The 20,610-nt window shown below is 40.5% G+C and overlaps 1 protein-coding gene across 3 annotated transcripts in view; it reads right to left on the reverse strand.

Moving 5' to 3' along the window:
- Positions 1-202: 202 nt before the first annotated feature.
- Positions 203-20,610, reverse strand: part of LOC120104695 (sodium/hydrogen exchanger 2-like) — a 59,392-nt gene continuing 38,984 nt past the window's right edge. Inside the window, exons 14-17 of one of the 3 annotated variants that reach the window (XR_005507064.1) lie at positions 12,972-13,069; positions 11,467-11,526; positions 11,307-11,353; positions 11,169-11,220 (exon numbers count right to left, since the gene is read on the reverse strand). Coding sequence is in view for 1 of the 3 variants with exons in the window: in XM_039116255.1 (XP_038972183.1) it covers positions 218-559 (342 nt within the window). In the remaining 2 variants the exon portion in view is untranslated. Of the gene's footprint in view, positions 560-11,168; positions 11,221-11,306; positions 11,354-11,466; positions 11,527-12,970; positions 13,070-20,610 lie in introns of those variants that run through there. The other 2 variants (XM_039116255.1, XR_005507066.1) reach the window with 2 other exon arrangements.

Consider the following 20,610-nt stretch of genomic DNA (forward strand, 5'->3'; position numbering starts at 1 on the left):
TTATATTATATTATATTATATTATAGTATAATAATATATTATGATATGATATAAGATGTAATCATGAGATTTGTTGATGTGGCATTTTGGTCATTAGAAAAATTTTATTAAAATCAAAATAGCTTTCCAACATTGGTCGGAAAGCACGGAAGAAGCTCCAAAATAGAGCTTTTTCCGAGTAACCTTTCAGCTTTCTAGCAGACCAAAAACAACTTTCTTATTTTTTATCAAATGCCACTATATCATCTAAAATTACTTTTGGAGGATTAAAAAATATTTTCTGACCCTCTAAAAGCTCTACTAAATGAAGCCTGAAGCATGTAAGGCGCCAGTAATGGTGAACGGAACGAGATGGTGCAGTGAGAAGCATACGCAGGCTTGTTGGGCGCTGGACATTTTGCCCTGTTTCCAATTCAGATCCCTGTCCATTTCCAAGCAATGGGGAGAGGAAAGATTTAGCACTTGGAGGCTCGGATGACATGCTGAGATCCCTGCTGCGATGATTTGCACATGGAGGCAGTAAAAACCTTATCAGAGGCTTTGTCATCAACCCAAACACCTAAGCAGCAATAGAAAATTAGAGCACAGCTTGTTACACAATTAAAATATAGCAAAGTTCCCAACATAATAATCTACTACACGTGTTTTTCAAAGGAAAAAGAATGAATGCAAAAGATACTGATACATGTTGGGATCGAAATCTAAGTGATAAATACTGATATAGAGCAAACTTCTTGGCTGAATAACAAACTCCACATCTCCACTACCTGATGCTTTCATCCCACTACTAATGTATGCCAAAAAAAAAAGAAGAAAGAAAGCAGAGTATCTTGCCCTACCCTTTCTCCATGCCTCCACTTGTTCACATCTCTATAGACACTCCTATCTTTGATAAGCACATCCATCTTAGTTTAGTCCTTGTTCTCTCAAGGGCAAAGCAACAGATGATCACCAGCCAGAATTGGAGTGTAATTATCAAGTTGCATTAAAAACAACAAGATACTCTAATCAGATGGGGATCACAGCAATCCATGCTTCATCTTATGTGCATTGCATGAGTGTACACCATGAGAGCCACAGCCCCAGTTCATTAACAGTAAATAAAACTATTAAAAGAATATCCAGCATAATCATATGGTTATTGAGTCAATGATATTAAGAGAAGATGCTATGGTAATATTACACATTTGGAAAATTTTGAGAATATGCTCAGATATAATAAGCAGAAACCATCCAGACACACACAAACACAAAAAAAAGGTTAAAGTAGGGTACTGTTATGGAAGCAAAATTGACAGATACTACTACCAAAACAATATTGGCCATTATCAGAAAAATTGGACATCTTTTAATTGATCAGTGAGCTCATGCAGCTCAAATCAAATAACAGGAACCAAGTCCATGGAAAGTCGCATTTCTTTTTTTAGATGACGAATTACTGATGAACCATGAATGAAAAGAGTGTTACAAAACATTAGCAGCTAGTTGAATACTACTTCGTGCTATTATTCAACCTCCCCTAGTTTTGACAACAAGCCACTATTAACTATGCAAGTGACAAGTATGCAAACTGAGAGGCGTAAGGTGTCTTACCACAGTGTTGAAGAGCACGACGGTGATAGTACCGGTGATCATGATTGCATTGCCACGCAATTGGGTATGGCCAGGCCTAGCAAACTGCACATGTATCATTACCATGTCTTGTCAATAAAAGAGCTCCTATAATATAGTAAGGCATTTACAGCATATAACTGGATCCCACTTCTAATATATCATACAAAAGCATTGTAATGTGCACACGTATCCTTTTAGAGGATAACACTTCCATTCATGTAAGGATTTCCTACTTGTAGAGTCTTATAGTTCCAAAGATCTCTTAGCTACAGATCCACTGGAACTTTTCGTATTTGGGGTACTTTAGCTTAATCTATGTATAATTTACTTTAAACGCAATAATCAAAATGCCCATGCAATTAAAACCATGAATACAGATGATCATTTCCCTGTGGAAATTAGAGGGGGAAAAGCCTGTATGAAGAAACTGATGAATAAGTTATGCACATACAGAATCTTTGCTCTCCATTACATCAATTTTTCAAATTAGTGTTTTAAGTTCAAAAGAAACAACAATATAGATTCCTTTGCAGCAACCATGAAAATTTAAAGAGATGCTTGCTTCACTTGTAAACCAGTGATACTCGTAAAAAGGCTGAGTGGTTCTTTCAAACAAAAAAACTACAGACCACTCATATCCAATAATATAACATGTTCACCTAATGGGGACATCAGAGCCACTCGCTCGCGTTCGCACCAGGGATTGGCATTGTGGCTGAGAGATGATCTTGAGCCACCAGATTGAGTTGGGCCCCGGATTGGGTCCAATCTAGTCTGCGTTATTTTATTTTCTGCATTTTGCTTTTGTTTAATCGAGTCAATTTGGTCAATTATTTGTTATTAGACAAGTTAATTGAGTTAGCTGTTAAGTTATGTAATTGGGTCAAGTGATTGGATCGATTTTGGAATGTAATCAATCAATTGATTTAGTCAACTGATTGAGGGTCCAATTTTGGTATGTCGTCAATTGTTTGACCTGATGTAAGACCTATATAAAGGCCAGCCCTCTCATGAATTAGGGCATTTAAGAATTGAATAAAATCTAGCTCCTTTCTCCTTCTTCCTCCTCTTCTCTTCTTCTCTTTTCTTCTTCCTCTTCCTTCTCTATTCCCTCTGCAGTGGTCCTCCATCAGCTTGGTATCAGAGCAGGCCGGCTTTGCCCCTGCTGCCAAAGCCTCGGGCTCCGGTTTATGGACGGACCACCCCTGATTCCTTTACCACGTCTGCCGCACAAGATTTTTGCTGGAGTCATCGCACCGCGGACCCCGGATCGCGTTGAGGACCGCCGCGCAACGAGCACTGCAAAGAGAAAGGGAACTCTGATTTCTCTTCTCTCTTCCCTTTCTCTCGGTCTTCACCAGAAGAAAAAAGTGCCTCACTCGGGTTTCACCAGAAAAAGGGGAAAACCCCTTCGGCGTCCCCTCCTCCTTTTTCTCTTCTTCGACAGATCCTTCCCACCCATCGTTACACCCGCGCCCACCGCCGCCACCAGGCGCCACCAACAGCGCCCAGAGAGAAGCTGCCTGTGACGTGGCGCCGGAAGCCGCGGCCTGCCGGAGCCCATGACCGGCCGCCGCCCGTCGCCGCAGGCCATAGATCCCCCTTTCCCGTGTCCGAGACCGCCCGCGGTGCCACCCCGCCTCCGCCTTCACCGCCAGAAACCGCCGCCGGCCGCCGCCGTGACCAGCCGCCCCTCTCCGTCGCCGCCTTTCTCTCGTTCCGCCGCCGCAGCCCGTCCCCGTAGCCGCCGCCGCGAGGAACGGTCCGCTCTCCCGAACCGTCGGGAGGTTGAAGAAAGTCTGAAAATTGGGTAAGTGCCAAACCCGTTAACCCAAAATCCGGTAACTCGGATCCAAAAAAAAAAAAAATCGCACGTGACTGCACGTGCTGCTGAAAAAAAAAACGCACGTGACTGCACGTGTTGCTGAAAAAAAACGGCTTCGCACGTGACTGCACGTGCCGCTGGAAAAAAAAGGCGTGCCTGTTCATCTTCTCTGCGACTGCCCCACCGCCGCCGCCTTGCCCTTCGCCGCCGCACCACCGTCGTCACCGCGCCACAACCGCCGGACCACTTGTTCTTCGCCGCAGTCGAGCTCCACCGCCGCCCAAAGTCCCCGCCGTCACCTTCCTCCACTGAGGCTTCCGTCATCGCCTTCCTCTGCCACCGTCGTCCCGCAGTCGACGACGCGGCCGCTGAAGCGCTCCAGCAGAGACGGGCCGGTCCTCTCCTCCGGCGGCGAGCTCTATTTGAGCCCCGGCAGCCCCTCCGGATCCGACCTCAGCGATTCCAGCCGCCACAGCCCACGGCCACCTCCTCCGCCTTGCCTTGCCGACACCACCTCCGCCCTCCCTCTTCTGTTCACACCGCCACCCCCACAACCCCCCCTCCTCTCTTCTCAAACCCCTTTCCTACTACAACTCCCCCTCCCTCACAGCCCCTGCAAACTCCCCCTTCCCGATCCTTTCCCCCCATCGGGGTCTATTCACCCCCCCCCCCTTCCTTTCTCTCAACCACCGAGCGGACCCAAACAGGCTTAACCACTTCATTCCAGGCCTGCGGCCCACCTGCACCACTCAACCTGTAGGCCCTTCAGGCCTTGCGGGCCCGCGAACGCACCTCACCCCCCCTCCTTCTTAGCAGGCCCACACGGCCTCCTTTCCCCTTTGCCAGGCCTAACTGCAAGCACAGGCCTGCAAACTGTTCAGGCTCACACTGTACAACCACAGGCCCACAACAGCATCCCTTTGGCGCCCATTTCAACCGTGCAGCAGTCAGATTCAGCAACTGAGTTACTGCGCGCCGTCCGTCGTCGTCTCCATTGCTTGAGAAGCCACGAGCGAGCAATTCTGGTAGTCTGCTTCACGACAAGTGATAGGTTTCTACTTTTCTTAGGCTTGTTCATTTAATTATGTTCTAGTTCTCTTGCATGATAGCCTGAAACTTACTTTTGCTGTCAAAATTCAAAACAAAGAATTTGCCACTTTCAAACCCGTCCTATCAACCATAAAATTTTTTGTTTATTAAATTAGCACACCCTAGCAACAGGACGTTTCACAACGTTCATCGATCAATTTCCTTTAGGATCAGAACAGCCGTAATATTTGATTACAACCTAATTTCTTAAATTGATTAATCTTATACTTTAACTCCAAAATAACTGAAGTCAAATCAGTAACATTTAAATTTTAAGTTACTGTTGTGAAAGCTTGCTGATCTCAGCAATCATCTTAGGTTGCATAGGTAGGTTGTCCTGCATATCTAGGGTTTCCTTATTGATATTACATATCCAGGGTTTCATTGCATGCCAACCCGTAGCGGTAAAGAGTATCAAGTCACTCAACCTAAAGTCCCCCTAGCTACCATGGACTCCAATGCTCTAAAATTTCTCATGGAACAGTTCGCTGCCATGCGAGCTGAAAATGAAGAATTCAAGCAAGAGGTCCGAGAGCTCATGCGAAACATAAGGACCCCTAAACTACCAACCTCCGTTGCCACCCAACCTGAATTCGGTTTGGCCGCACCACCCGTAGTCAATCCCCATCCCCTCCTAGGAACCAACCACCTCCTGATTACCAACACGAACTCGATGAGAGGCTACTCCGTACTGTTAGAGTTGAGGCCCCTACTTTTGCCGGTCAACTTGAACCAAGCGTGTATCTCAATTGGAGGGCGAGCATGGACAACTACTTTGAGTGGTACGAGATGTCCGATGATAGAAAGGTACGATTTGCCAAGATGAAGCTTATTGGGCAAGCTCACTGGTACTGGCATAATGTTGAATATATGCGTGAGACTCAAAGGCTTCCCCGTATCACCACATGGGAAGATATGAAAATAAAGTTGAATCAGAAGTATCTGCCATTTTCTTACCGACAACGCCTTATGGATAGGTGGCAGAAACTAACTCAAGGAACATTAAGTGTAGCTGATTACATCGCACGATTTGAGAAGTTTCACATGAGATGCGGTGCAGTAGAAGAGGATACCATTACACTCTCTAGGTTTCGGGCAGAACTCCGCGAGGGGATCCAGAAAGAACTCATCCTACGAGAGATTACCACTCTTAGCCAAGCATACCAGTTGGCTCAAGATGTGGAAAGTTTCTTACGGCCACCTGTGGTGAGGCGTATCGACCCTCGACCAATGGCCTCAGGAGCCCGACCTACTCAAAATTATCTCCCACAACCCAGACCGCTTCCCAATCCTCCTAATCAGATCGGCCCTATCCAAGCACCGGCTAGGGCATCCCCGATGCCTGTCCCGAACCCGTCAAATGATAAGAGAAAAGGATTATTAGGTCCCACCCCTCCTTCTCGAAGCCAAACCCAATGTTTCCAGTGCCAAAAGTTCGGCCACATAGCGTCCCAATTTAATGCCAAGACCTACATGATTACTGAACCAAAAGCAGGGACCCAAGAGACTGACTATGTCGAAGAAGTCTATGAGCCAAATATCGAAAATTATGTAGACGACTTTGGAAACCAATAGGCCGAATTAGAATGTCCAGACTGAACCACAAAAGGAGCTCACTGATCCAAGCAACCAAAACCCTAGACTTCATGTGGTTAGGTGTACCCTCGTCCAAACAAAGACCGAACAAGATTACCACTCTTAGCCAAGCATACCAGTTAACTCAAGATGTAGATAGTTTCTTACGGCCACCTGTGGTGAGGCGTATCGACCCTCGACCAATAGCCTCAGGAGCCCGACCTACTCAAAATTATCTCCCACAACCCAGACCGCTTCCCAATCTTCCTAATCAGACCTGCCCTATCCAAGCACCGGCTAGGGCATCCCCGATGCCTATCCCGAACCCATCAAATGATAAGGGAAAAGGATTATTAGGTCCCAACCCTCCTTCTCGAAGCCAAACCCAATGTTTCCGATGCCAAAAGTTCGGGCACATAGCGTCCCAATGTAATGCCAAGACCTACATGATTACTGAACCAGAAGCGGGGACCTAAGAGACTGACTATGTCAAAGAAGTCTATGAGCCAAACATCGAAGATTATGTAGACGACTTTGGAAACAAACAGGCCGGATTAGAATGTCCAGACTGAACCATAAAAGGAGCTCACTAATCCAAGTAACCAAAACCCTAGGTTTTATGTGGTTCGGTGTACCCTCGCCCAAACAAAGACCGAACAAGATTGGCGTAGGACCTCCCTATTCTACACTCTCGTTAAGATCAATAGAAAAATTTGTAAAATTCTTTTTGATAGCGGGAGTTGTATCAACGCCATCACCTCAGAAGTCGTTTCCCGCCTCAGCCTGAAGTCTACCCCTCACCCTCATCCGTATAAAGTAGCGTGGGCAGATAACACATTCATCTCTGTATCGGAAAGATGCCTCGTCCCAATTCAATTTCTCTCATATAAGGACGAAATTTGGTGTGACTGCATTCCGATGGATGTAGGTCAGGTCATCTTAGGACGACTTTGGCTATATGATTTGGACGTTACACTTCATAGACGTTCGAACTCGTGTAGAGAAGAGTGTTGATCTGCGCAAAAACGAACCACTTCACATCATTACTTCAAAAGAAGTAGTGAAAGATATCGAAAGCCGATCACCCATGTTTGCACTTGTGGCTCGAGTTATCAGTGTGGAGTCCAATTTTGAGCACCCCGCTGTCGTAGCTCCCCTTCTGGAGGAGTTTCACTCCATCTTTCCTGATGATCTTCCGGATACACTTCCCCCGATGCGTGATGTCCACCACGCAATTGATTTAGTTACGGGAGCATCTCTGCCCAACCTTCCACATCATAGGCTCAATCCAAATGAACATGCTGAGCTGAAACGTCAAGTGGACGAACTCCTCGCAAAAGGGTACATTCGTGAGAGCTTAAGTCCCTGCGCTGTGCCCGCACTCCTCACCCCCAAGAAAGATGGTTCTCCGAGGATGTGCGTTGATAGCCGTGCCATCAATAAAATCATGGTTAAATATCGCTTTTCCATCCCAAGGCTAGACGACCTCTTAAATTCTGTGTGGTGCCACAGTATTTTCCAAGATCGATTTGAAGAGTGGGTACCACCAGATTCGGATTCGTCCTGGGGATGAATGGAAGACTGCCTTCAAAACAAAAGATGGACTCTACGAATGGTTAGTCATGCCGTTCGGGTTAACAAATACAACCAGTACTTTTATGCGGGTGATGACTCAGATCCTTAGACCTTTTCTGAATAAATTTGTCGTTGTGTACTTTGATGACATCCTCATATATAGTCGAACTCAAGAGCTCCATCTCACACACTTAAGACAAGCCTGCGATGTCCTTAGAAGAGAAAGCTTCTTTGCAAACCCCAAGAAGTGTGCCTTTCTGACAGATCATATTACTTTCTTAGGGTTCATAGTGTCTTCTAAGGGTGTCTCTGCTGATCCTGCGAAGATACGCGCGATAGTAGAGTGGCCCGAGCCCAAGTCTCTAGCGAAAGTACGTAGTTTCCATGGTTTAGCCACCTTCTACCGCCGCTTCATTAGGAGTTTTAGTTCGATAATATCTCCCATTACGAATTGTATGAAGAAAGGAGATTTTATCTGGACAAAATCGGCATCCATTCTACTAGAATTAGCACAATCATACATATTTATACATAAGGAGGCTAGCCCTCCTCGCGCATCGGTACCGGTCGGCACGGTTCGGTACCGAAATATGTAGCTGTACCGTACCGGTAGGGTCCGGTACCGGTATGTACCGGCCGGTACCGACCCGTACCGACCGGTACGGCAGACCATGTGCACTCCTTTTACAATCTAATTGATAACAAATGAAAAGTGGAGTGAACATAAAATAATGTTAAAAGAGAGCTGCATGAAAAAAATATATATTTGTCAGGGTACGAGGTACAATTCTCTTACATTTCTTAAAACAATAGGAAGCCTAAAAGCATGGATATCGGATTCAAGTAGACCACTTGGTCTGAGGGTGATTGAGGTTCTACAATACTTATTTGCTTGTCTTGGCCTCAATTCTTGTTTATCCACGACCAATAGAATTTCTTTCATGACTATTGGTTCCAGAAAATTCACCCTAAGAAGAACCGATATGGGCAAGAAGTAAATGCTGAATTGAATTTCTGAAGATGCAGACATTGAATAACCGGCAACTTTGCTACTGAACTCGCCCAGAAGTCAATCTTCTGCAATGATAGGGCGGACCCTTGCAGGCTGAATCCATGAAATAAAAACCTTTTAAAAAGTAGTTGACTATAACAGCATATCCCTTTTCTGCACAAAATACGCTGCACAGGACTGCAGGTTCTATCATTTGTTGCTCTATAAATGTCAAAGCCAAGGTCTGCTGCCGACTTGTACCATCCCGTACCAACCATACCATATCGATAATGTATCAGTATGCTACCGAGGTTCGATTTGATATATGAGTCGAATCAGTCCGTAATGGTCCAAATCAAGCAAAACCGTTTCGACCCAATACTGAGCCATCCTGCCCAATTTCAAACAGTACCATGGCTGAAAGTAACAAAAAGTATTGAAAACCTATCTTAGAATGGGGTGTATACTGACCTTACCGTACCGAACCGGTAACATACCGGTATGGTTCTTGGTACCGATTTTGCGGACCTTAGTCACAGTTGTTCAAAAAAGCAAACAGAGCCTAAAGCATTCGAGAGAAAGAGCAACTTCGACTAGAGGTTAAAAAAAGGACCCATTATGTTCCGCATCATTGTATTTCAATGCAGCCGTGTAGGTTATATTAATCCATCCACCAGAACATACATCGGTAAGATCATGTTTTCTTTAAATGTATGGTTGCAATTCTAATTAAAATAGGGAATAAAATAGATCAATCTTGATTTTTTTAGGTGATTCTTGAAGACATGATGCTATAAGTACTTGAATATAAACCTAAGATTCCAAGATGTCTATAATAGATTAAGAAGTTGGAAGCCTCATACATAGAAAATGACAGATAAGGCCCCGATAGTAATCATGAGATGTAGAAAATGACAGCTAAGGCACTGATAGTAATCATGAGATGCATGCAAAACAATAACTCAATGTGACTTCATGATAAAAAGACATCAATGATGCAATGTCTAACATGTATGTTTTTGTGTGATCAATTCATATGATTTACGTTCAAGAAGTACTATTTTTGAAACTAAAAACTTATCATGTTTTTTCATCGGAAAGCAAAATGGCAATACGAGCCAACCTAAAGTAGCATTTCATATCACAAGCATGAAACATGGACAGATGAACAGTGTCAATGCAATCATGTATTGAGACCTTGCTTATACCATACTGAGATCTCCTTCCTATTCTAATTATATAAAAAAATTTAGAGCAATTCAAAGAAACTACAGTATTCGGCTCACAAGAAGTTTCCTAGTCCACAAACGTTCATCTAGGAATGTGACATACACCGTAACTGTTACTGGCCACTTTCCACTTTTCAATGTCTAATGCATCCATGCCAACATAAAGAAAGAGAAAAATCTCTGCAATAAATGACGATGTTGCAAAGGCATGCCTGAGACAGTAAGTCAAAAAGCAATAAATTAATATCATAACATGAACAGTGAGAGAAGGAACAAGTAAAACATGAGAAGCAATAGTTTATATAGCTAGGAGCTACCAAGAAATTGCATACTTGGGGGTCACTCTGGAACTTTCTATCACATTATGCCAAGTATAGTGCGACATTACTATTCCACAGAAGAACACTGTTAGAATACCGCTTAAATCGAAACAAGTTGTCAGTGATGTGTTTAACTTAGTAAATGAATTATCAAGCATCATGGAGACAAGGGAAAGCCAGACTGTTTCTAAATATGTTTGTTGATTTAAAAGAAGACACACACTTCTGCCAGCATATAGGAAAGGTAAGCCATAAGTATCATAATTGCAACTTCACGATCAGTAGAATGCCTATTAAATGGAAATATAAGCAATGAGATCTTAGCAGAAAACAGGAAAATTTGATTTTGCTTTTGATAGGATCACATCACGTTGCTACGTTATAAAATAATATTAATAACTACAAAAGGGTGCTGCAATTATCAGTGTTTTATTTTAAGCATGGAAAGCATAAGAAAAGAAAAAACTGCAGCACCAATCCAGTTCTTTCAGTACTCCTACACTAATAAATTTTTTCCACAGCTAACCATAACCATCCAGCCATATTCCAACTATTTGAGGTTGGCTTTATGGTAACTACAATGCAAAAGAAAACCGAGAAGTTTAGGTTTCTTGCATCACCAACCTGCCAAAATACAACTTTTTGATGATATAAGCACTAAACAATCCAGCCTGCAGAAGAAAGAGAACAAATATCAGCCAGAAATAGAACTCTGGCCATTTGGAAAAGGATACAGAAAAGTTGCAAGTTGGAGGGCATGTTTCTTTTATGAAAATGAACTACATTACAGAAGCATAACAAACTTACAAATGCTCCAAGAAAAGTGCTGGTAAAGAATAGAGAAAAGAAGTTTGCAACAAACTTCAAAACAGTAACAGCATCAATATTTCCTAGATCAAAGTTTTGGATTGCATTAAAAAGCACTATTGAAGTGGCATCATTTACAACACCTTCGCCAAAAACCAGGCTATAAAGTAAAGGCGTCTCATCCTGACTGAGAACCTGTTTTTCAAGTACACAATTTCCAAATATGGTAAGCTATTATATCTTAAGCTTTGCCTATAACACAAATTTGAGATGTTCGGAACCTGCAAGGTGCAAACAGAATCTGTTGCAGAAAAGATCGCTCCAACTGCTGCAAATATATAAATAGAAGGAAGTTTGAGAGCTCAGGAAACAAGTGATAGCAAAAAAGAACATAAGAATTGAGGTAAAAAAAAGCAAAGAGCGTGCAATAAGAGAGCTTACCAAGATAATCTCCAATTTCCAGAACACCTATATCCATTTTTTTAATTATTCCTATTGCTCCTGGACAATAGATGAAGGTCGAGAAATAAATGTGATGCATCATATAGAAAAACAGCAGTTTGTATACTTTTCTCTTCCTTAGAGATTCCCAAATCTTTAAAATATTCCTCTTAGAATCAGGCCTTCTTGAGATTCCAGAACAACACCTCCAGTATCACTCTAGTTGAGTTTCCACTCTGGAGACCACTTAAAATGCTAATCTTAGAAGACACTCCATATCATGTTTCAGTATATTGTTTAGATTACTCACATGGATCAGAATAATATGATAATATAGGGAAAATGCAATCTGTCTGACTTCCTAAAGATTAATAGTTACAGGTTAAATCTTTTGCTTACTGTTCGCACTGACTACAAAATTATCAATTAAACTAGTAATACGTTACTCCCATGATGAGATCTATAAGAGGCTCCAAATTGAAATCCCTTCTATCCTCTTATCGTTCCGTTTAGCTCATAGCAGTTCTGAAATGTCTTAGCAATATCACATGAAGAAAAGTTTTGCCATGGTCAAGAAAAGGCTGAAATAAACCCAAAGAAGCAGAAAGGCCAGAGCACAATAATTTCTGCGTGCATACTCAGCAAGCAGAGGCACTAGAGAAGCAGCATCGAGAAAGAAAAATAAAATCACGGGAGCGAGAAGAAAAAAAGCAAAACAAACTTGGTTGGAACACCATTATACCATGTAAAAGCCACTATCTGCTAGCGGTGCAGCAGGGTTAAATTTTTATCACTAAAAAATATGGGCCCACATTCAGCTAAGGGCAAGCATCAATTACACCTAAATTCATACTTCCTTACTTTTCTCTAACTAGATAAATTCAGATTTTCATAGTTGACTATTTTCAGAGGATATGTTTGCCCGCAGAAATGCAGTTAGGAAAAAAAGGAAGATGGAGACATGATGATAAATTTTACACAGAAATATTTCATATTCTTTGAAATCTTCTGAATTTTCAAATCCCATGCCTATTTTAAGATTTAAAAAGTTTGAAAACTTTTGATGCATTCTGATTTTGTTTCTGCCCACATCAATCTTCTGGTAAAATTCTTCATATCTTATATTTTTTAGCCTCCTAACTAAATGCTTAATAAATCCATCAACCAAACTAATTTCACCCAGTGTCATCTTGAAAACTAGATGCTCAATGAGCTGTGCCTGAATTTTCTTGAACTCAGAACTGCAGCATGCATGTATTCGGAAAAGCTATTTAATCAACTCAGAATACGCCCTTATAAGAGGATAATAAACTACCTGAACAAGTGCAATACTAAGGTTTCTGTCTTGCAGACAGCAAAGTCAACAAAAGACAATTTCTGATAAATACAACATTTGCCATGTTACGGTTTCATGGCATAAAAACTTATGCAATTACATTTATGCTGAAATTCTTTTCCTTGGAATATTTATAGTGCAATTAAATACAAAGAGATCGCGAACTTACCAAGTGAAATAATAATAAAGGAGATCAGTGTTCCAACTGCACCAAACAGCATAATTGTCATGAAGTTGCGGAAGAACCGTTTCTTTTTTACTTGAAACCTGGTGCATAAGAAAATTGGTCAGAATTGTAACATACATTTAAAATGAATGCTCATTGTCAACATCCAAGACTTCCGGTTTTAACAAGATCTGCATAACCAACAGGTGCAAAAATAACGTACAGCTAAATTTATAAGAATAAAGCAGAAACTGCACTTAATACATATTTTTCTGAAATTTGGGCAATATGAAACTTTGGTGTGATGGCTTAAGTGAAGTGCAAGTAGACTCCCTTGTACCGGGTTCTGGATAGATCAAGGTTATTTAAACATTTCTGCATTGAAGTTAGGTAATTCAAAATATGCCATTTTGAAACCCAGGATTGCACATTTGGGGATTTTGTTATGAAATGAACTGCTAGCTATTTCGAGCAGACTAATTGACATGTTAGGAGAGAGGATATATCATAGCCAATAGGAGGCTAATTGACATGAACACGCTTGAGTTTGAGAAGTATAATGTCCTTAGCTATCCAATATTTTATTCTCAAGTTTTACAATTGGGATATGAGCCTATGTTCGACACCTTATTTGTTGCTGTCAGAGAAATGGCTAAACAAGCTCTTTACTATTATATTTTGCAAAAATCATCTTCTATTAACATCAAGTATCATCTTCTAGCTTGGTTGAAATCCCAATTGGAATTAATTAAGCTGCCAAATAGTAAGAAAACATAGAACTACTATAGTACTATGCAATCAAATGCGACATTATTATTGCTATTATTATTATTTTGACAAAGGGGCACTTCTGTCCTATTTAAAGGCTTGTACAATAACTTGACTTAATGCACATCCATATTAGGGTGAGGAATAGAGAAAAAGATCAAAAAATGGCAGTCACAAGAAAATTTCAGTATTCTTTGTTGCGCCTCTCAAACAGCTAAATGTCACTCCTTCATCCACTTCATGCCTTATTTCATGTCCTTCACAAATTTGTCCCATTTCTGCATGATCCTTTAAGAATCTGCATATCAAATTCTTTCTAACTATTTAGAAAAAAAAATCATGAGGTACAGTATCCAATTTGATCTTCTTTCATCCCTAATTCACAAAGCCTGAATAAATTATCAGAATTTACATAAATGCTAATGTTTGACCAAAATCATTTAAGTTCCTTTGAAATAGGACAGCAGCAAGAGGTTTATGCTGTGTTCATTTTTCAATAAAAAGCTTGAGAAATAAAAAAAGGAGCCAATTGCTTCTCTTTTAGACTTTACCACTTGCAAACATGTTTCTTGGAGCCATGATACTAGGTGAACACCTGCATCTTTAAGGTTAAGCTTCCAATCCTGCTTCATGAGATTGAAACAGGATTCTCACTATTGATAAGGGAAGTCTTTGCGTTTTTTACAATGAACGAAAGGAAAAGAAAAAAATAAATCTTATCCAGGCAAAAGTAATTGAGTAATATTACTGGGAAAACATGATGCTTAGTTTAACTGAGAATGTCACATTAGTTTTCGTTATCCAGTATTTGAAAGAATGAAAAAGGAAACTGAAAAGATTTGGAAAGGCAATTCGTGATCAAGAATGCTGACCAGCCTGAAAAGTGAAAATAGAAATGGAGATCTCTTTTTCCATGAAATTACTGATTTTTTTCCACAACCATAATTCTTGCCTGTCCCCATAATTTGGGGTCAGGTTTATGGATCCCTCTTCAGCAGTCATGCAAGCTTAGGCCTTCCCTCCCTTTTTAATATCACTTGAAAGATGCTCCAATATTTCTCCTTAGTGTGTCCTCCTCAGATCCTTGTTGCACACTCTCTGCCAGTATCTCAATCAGTTCTCACTTACTTTTTCATCAGTTTTCACAAATAGTATACCTCCTTTGATCTATTTCTTCGTCACACTTCTGTTGTAACTATAACCATAACCACGACCATCTTTTGTTACATAGTTCCATTTTTTTCGTTCTTTGCTTCCTCATGGCCGTGGAACAAACTCATATTGGGTTAATCAAACCTTGGTCCTGTGTTGTGTTAAAACTTTCTGTATATCATTTTTATGGAAACAAAGACTTCCATCAGTATACGTACCAAGTGAGGTGGAGATTTGTGTTCTGGCTGTTTTATCTAAAAGCATTTGCATTGTGTCTGTTTTCTGGCAGAAGAGGACACCTATGAGAAGATTGCTTCTCGGACCATACGTAAGGAGTTTTATGATGCAGATGAGGCAAATTTACTTGAAGAAGAAGGTAAACTTCACAATTTTGGTTGCAGTTTTATCAATTAATCGTTTAACAGAGATTTTTTTCTTAGTTGTTTGATTTATGACCCTTGTTTGCCTCCTGCTTCCTTCATGCAACCATGTGTGAAATTTCACACACATTGTTTGTAATACAGTTTTGCTCACTGCCACTGTCTTCGGTGTTCAAAGCCATAGTTTTAATAAGAATAGAAGTAGCATGTACTGCTGTGCATAAACCACCATTTTCATCTGTAGTATCAGGTCACTGACTCACCGTGTCCGCTATATTCAGATAGTAGATTGAACAATGTAATTAAACTATCTGATCAAGTTATAATTGCATATCAATGTTACAAGTGAGATGCAGCATGTGTGCTGTGAACTAATAATTAACAAAACTCCTGCTGATTCAAGAAAGTACTTTGATAACATTGAAAGCTGGTGTTGCATAAACAGGAAACAAGATCATGGAACCATATTCTTGAGTATAAACAAAAGAAAACATTAAAAGTGTTTCACTTTTCAAACTTTCTCTATAAATACTCTGCAAGAATGGTGGAACCAGGGTTTTATTCAAGGAGTGGCCAAAAATGTGGAGGTCACACTAAAACATGATGCCCTATAGTCGAATATAATTGTAGACATATTTTGAATTGTTCGGCAAAACACGAAAGGAAAATTTCCAATTTATCATACATGCAAGCAATGTATGCCGAACCGCCTAGTTCATCCCATACCGAACCGGTGAGGAATCGGATTGGTCTGGCTCTAAATTTTGAAATCTCCTCCGAACAGTCTTGAATCACTCTGAACTAGGCGATTCGGAGCAGAATCGATGCAAACCGCTCAATTTGCACTAGTTCGAACCACTCGGTTTGCACCGATTTGAACCAGTTTGGGCTCCTCACCTCTTTAAAAAGCTTGAATTATGATCTATTGAACCAAGATGAATTGCTTGATTCACCCCGTACCGAACTAGTAGCCGACCGGCACGGATCGTAATACTGGTTCGACAGATGTTGCTTGCAAGAAAGGTTCCAGACCTCATATTGACATACTGTTGGTCGGTACATGTGGTATGGGAGTCAATTCGGCTATTGATACTCGGTACCCCACTAATTCAATATCAATATAGTATAGTACACCCGTTATGCACTGGTGTGACGTACCATGCTTGCAAGTGATTTTCCTCTATGCATGGGCATATATTGGCATGTGTCCCAAAATATATTAATAGAAACAACAATTGAATTAATATAAATTATTCTAAAAATTCTTGACATTGTATAAACTTATTTTTTTTGAAGTTATTATTTATCTAGATTACATTATTTTTAAATGTTCATGTTTTCTTTTTTTCAAAATTTCCAATAGTAGTTAAATATGTTTTGTTATTATTTAGTAAATTATTTAAACTATTATTATTGTGTATTAATTCATGCATGGAGAAGGAATCAATTAACTTTTTCTTTTGGATCTATTAAAAAGAATTTTTACCATTGAAACCAAGGCACGTCGTTTTGATATCGGGCCTGTACTGGTACCAATTTATTATTGCGTTGGTATATCTGGTACAGGGACTGGTTGGGCATACCAACACTTGGTACTTCTCTTTTACCAAGTACTGGTTCGGTATCGGTATGGTTGGTGCACACTTGTACCGACTGGTACAACATCCTTGATTCAAACAATAAGAGGGTGTGAAGTAGAAGCAATATCTTCGATACAGTTGGAATTGCAAGAATGCTTGAGATCCAAAAATTACAAGCACACTCCCTTTTTCTTAGATAATGCACTCCCTAGGAGGGAAAGAAGATAAGGAACCTTTTATAAAGAATATGAGTCAGTACATGTGTTGGAGGCTCTTAGGAGGAAAAGAGGTGCGTGCATGGACAATGAGGAGAGAAATTCAGATAGTCAAACAGTGGGTAAGGAGTTAATTTTGGAAGAGATTCGATGGTTAATTGGAGACTTTTAAGGGTTTGGATTGATTGATCCTTGAGTTGGCAATGAGTAGGAAATTTTTAGTGGGAAAGGGGAGTTTGATTAGAGAGCAGCATTTACAAGTAGGCCAAACTAGGAGTTTTAATGGGAAAGTGGGAGTCTATCTAACTAATTCCACTACTGCTTTAGGAATTCCAAAGAAAAATTATAAAAAAGGTTAAAGGGAGAATGTTTCACAATCAAGGGATGATGAGACATATCTTGGGAAACATTAGCTAGGAAGAATATTTTAAGAGAGAACACTTCAACTTTGTTAAGTTTACTTTTTATGAAACTCAAACTAATGGACTTCAAGTTAATGCCAATCTTAACAATTAAGCAGTGTAAGTTTAGGTCAAATGCAATATCGCCCATCTTTCCAGGGGAACAACTGGTCTACATGTCCATTTATGTTTCAAAAAAGTAAATAGGTCTGAGTCCCACAATTTCTCCTTTTTATTGGTTTGAGTGATTAAGAAATTTTGGACCTAAATACTTTGTTCAAAGTTGCTGATGGGAATGTAAGTTGTGTTAGTTTTCAGGTTTAAAATTATTTTAAATCCTAATAAGGGCTCAGGCGTGTCTTTTGCTAGATTAGGGAAGTGTTCTGAAATCATTGACCAACCTAAACCCATTCTGGCAGCTAGATCATGGTTTACTAGTTTGACCATAGATCAATCATGGTTTGACCAAAGCCTACCCTCAAAACCTCTCATTCTCATCTAGATTTAGGACTGAGAACCTCAAAGTTCAACCTATTCGGTAGTTCCATTTCCCTCTTGAAGCAAGAAGAAGAAGAAAAAGGGGAAGAAGAAGAAGAGGAAGAGGAAGAAGAAGAAGAAGATGGAGAAGAATGATGTAATACAGTAATTGGACTCACTTCAGTATCAAAGGTTTTGGCACAGGATATAACTTTGGTATGTGAGAGGGCATTAAGAGAATTTACTTGGAGGGGGCATCACCAAGAAGTTTGGATGTTTTGTTAGATCTTAGTAGAAAATCACATGGGATCCAGGTTTAGTTTGCATTTTTTTAATTTCTTTTGGTCTCATTGAACTATCGAACTGGAATGGTTCAAGTGACTTAATCTGGAGTTTAACATTTTGGAATAGTTCTTAGACAAATCTTGGTTTTAAACTGACTTGATCCATATTATTTAATAGGTGATGAATCAATCAAGTTGACCTGTTCAACTTGAATGGGTTTTAAATCATCGAGTCAGGGAGATTTAAATTACAGCTTTGGTTAGGGTAACTTGAAGTTAAAAGGTATTATACTCTCTATGCGTATGTGTGCAGGCACGATACTGGAACATCAGTACAAATTGGCAGACACGAGGATGATCATATTGGTGTTTTCAATTTTTTTTTTTACTATTTACCTTAGAGATCTAATATTGCTGAGAGATGTTTCATTCAAGGTTCCAAGTACCCAATATGTCGAGCCATATGGGAAGTTATTTTACTGCCTTGATATGTTACTGGGGCTTGGTATGCTCCGATACAGATGCATACATGGTTGCTATGCTAACTTAGCACCTATACCATGTGTCTATATGGGGGCATATTGTAGTGACCATTCTCTCTTGCTATAGTCATCACACTTAACCAAGGTTTTTGGAACCATCCTGAATAACCTGGTTTGGGGTGTACCAAACTAAACCAAGGCGGAACTAGTATCGTTTCGCCTTTCGGTTGGGGAAATGTCTAGACCCAGTTTGCATCGAGCGGAATTGCTTGGATCTGCTCGGTTTTGATAGGCACCTGCCTATTTTGTGCTAGAGTGGGTAAAAGAGAGGAGAAAGGGTTGGGAACAAATTTCGTTGTACCGGTGCGTACCATTCCGTACCGGGCATACTATGCTGTACGGACACTAAACTGAGACTCGGTACGAGGGACATATTGAGTCTCAGTATATTGAATCGACTTTCATACAGGTGTACCAATATTGTACCAGCATGGTACCGATATGGGTCCGGTACCGAGACAATAAATTTTGGTCGGAAAGGCCCTTTCTTCTCTAGTTTGAACCCAATAAGGGTGTGGGATAGCTTGAAAGTAAGGAGAATTTTGAGGGAGAGGGCTTTTGTAGCCGATAGCATTTCGGATCTTTGTCTTAGCAAGGTGAACCTTTTCTCCTTTCTTTTTTTCTTTCAATATCTAAATAGGCCGAAAATTGAAAAAATAAGAAGAAATCATGCCAAATTTTGTGTTTTGGTATGATTTCATAATATGTTGTAGATCCAAGTATGGTCTACACATTAGTGCCAATTTTGTGATTTTTGGTTGGTTATTTAATTTTTTATAGTAAAAATAAATTTTTGGGTAAAATAATTAAAGAAATAATATTCATAATTCTAAAAAGATTGTAGCATGTTTGGAGCGTGTGCTACCTGCTTTTTTTTTGGCAATAATTTGTTCAAATTTGGCCATGTTTATAGCTAACCGAACCTAAATCCAAGTTTAAACAAATTTCAAAAATTATTGGCCATTAAAGCATAGTTAAGGGCTGCAAAACGTCTATATCATACCCAGGGTACGCCGAACCGGTACCGGTCGGCGTACCGGTAGCGACCCGGACCGAGTCGGTACCGGTTCGGTACGACCCGAACCGGTACCGACCTGGTCCGCTACGGGAGCTTGCCCGCGCGGTTCCCAGCGAGCACGGGCGCCCTGCCCTGCGCGGGATGCACACAGCCGCGTTCCTCTTTTTTTTTTCTTCTTTTCTTTTTCTTGTCCTTCTCTTCTTCCTTCTTCCTGAATCTTCTCCTTCCTTCTCCTTTCTTCTCCTCTCTCCTCCTCCCTTCTCCTCTCTTTCCCCCCTTCTCCCACGAACAAGGAAGGGCGTTTCCTCGCGCGAGGCCCGGTACCGGTACGTCTTCTTCTTCTTCTCCTCTTTCTCTTCTTCTTCCTCTTCTTTCTTCCTCCTCTTTCCTCTTCTTCCCCATGCGCGCGGGCGCGTTGCCCCGTGCGAACCGGTACGCAGCGGGAGGTCGGAACCATTTTTCACGACTGAACCGTACCGGTTGGCCTCGGTACCGATACGGTACGTGCAAAACCGGCCGGTACGGGCCGGTTCACCATACCATGATCATACCCTTAGTAGGTGCTACATTAGTCTAAACTAAATATATTTTGAGATTTTAACTAAATATAGTATTTCATAAAATTAATAAAAGTATTTATAATTAGAAAAATGATGAATGATTAGTATTATATAGGGATAATTTGGAAATATTTTCTGGAGCAACTGGACTATTTTTGCATTAAAATATAAATTATTAATTTTTTAAGTGATTTATATTTTAAATTGTGTCAAAATTAGATTATGAACAACATCCCAATGTCTTCACAAGGGACTAGATGTATGT

The sequence above is a fragment of the Phoenix dactylifera genome, unplaced genomic scaffold (assembly GCF_009389715.1).
Source record: "Phoenix dactylifera cultivar Barhee BC4 unplaced genomic scaffold, palm_55x_up_171113_PBpolish2nd_filt_p 000077F, whole genome shotgun sequence".
Classification (NCBI taxonomy): Eukaryota; Viridiplantae; Streptophyta; class Magnoliopsida; order Arecales; family Arecaceae; genus Phoenix; species Phoenix dactylifera.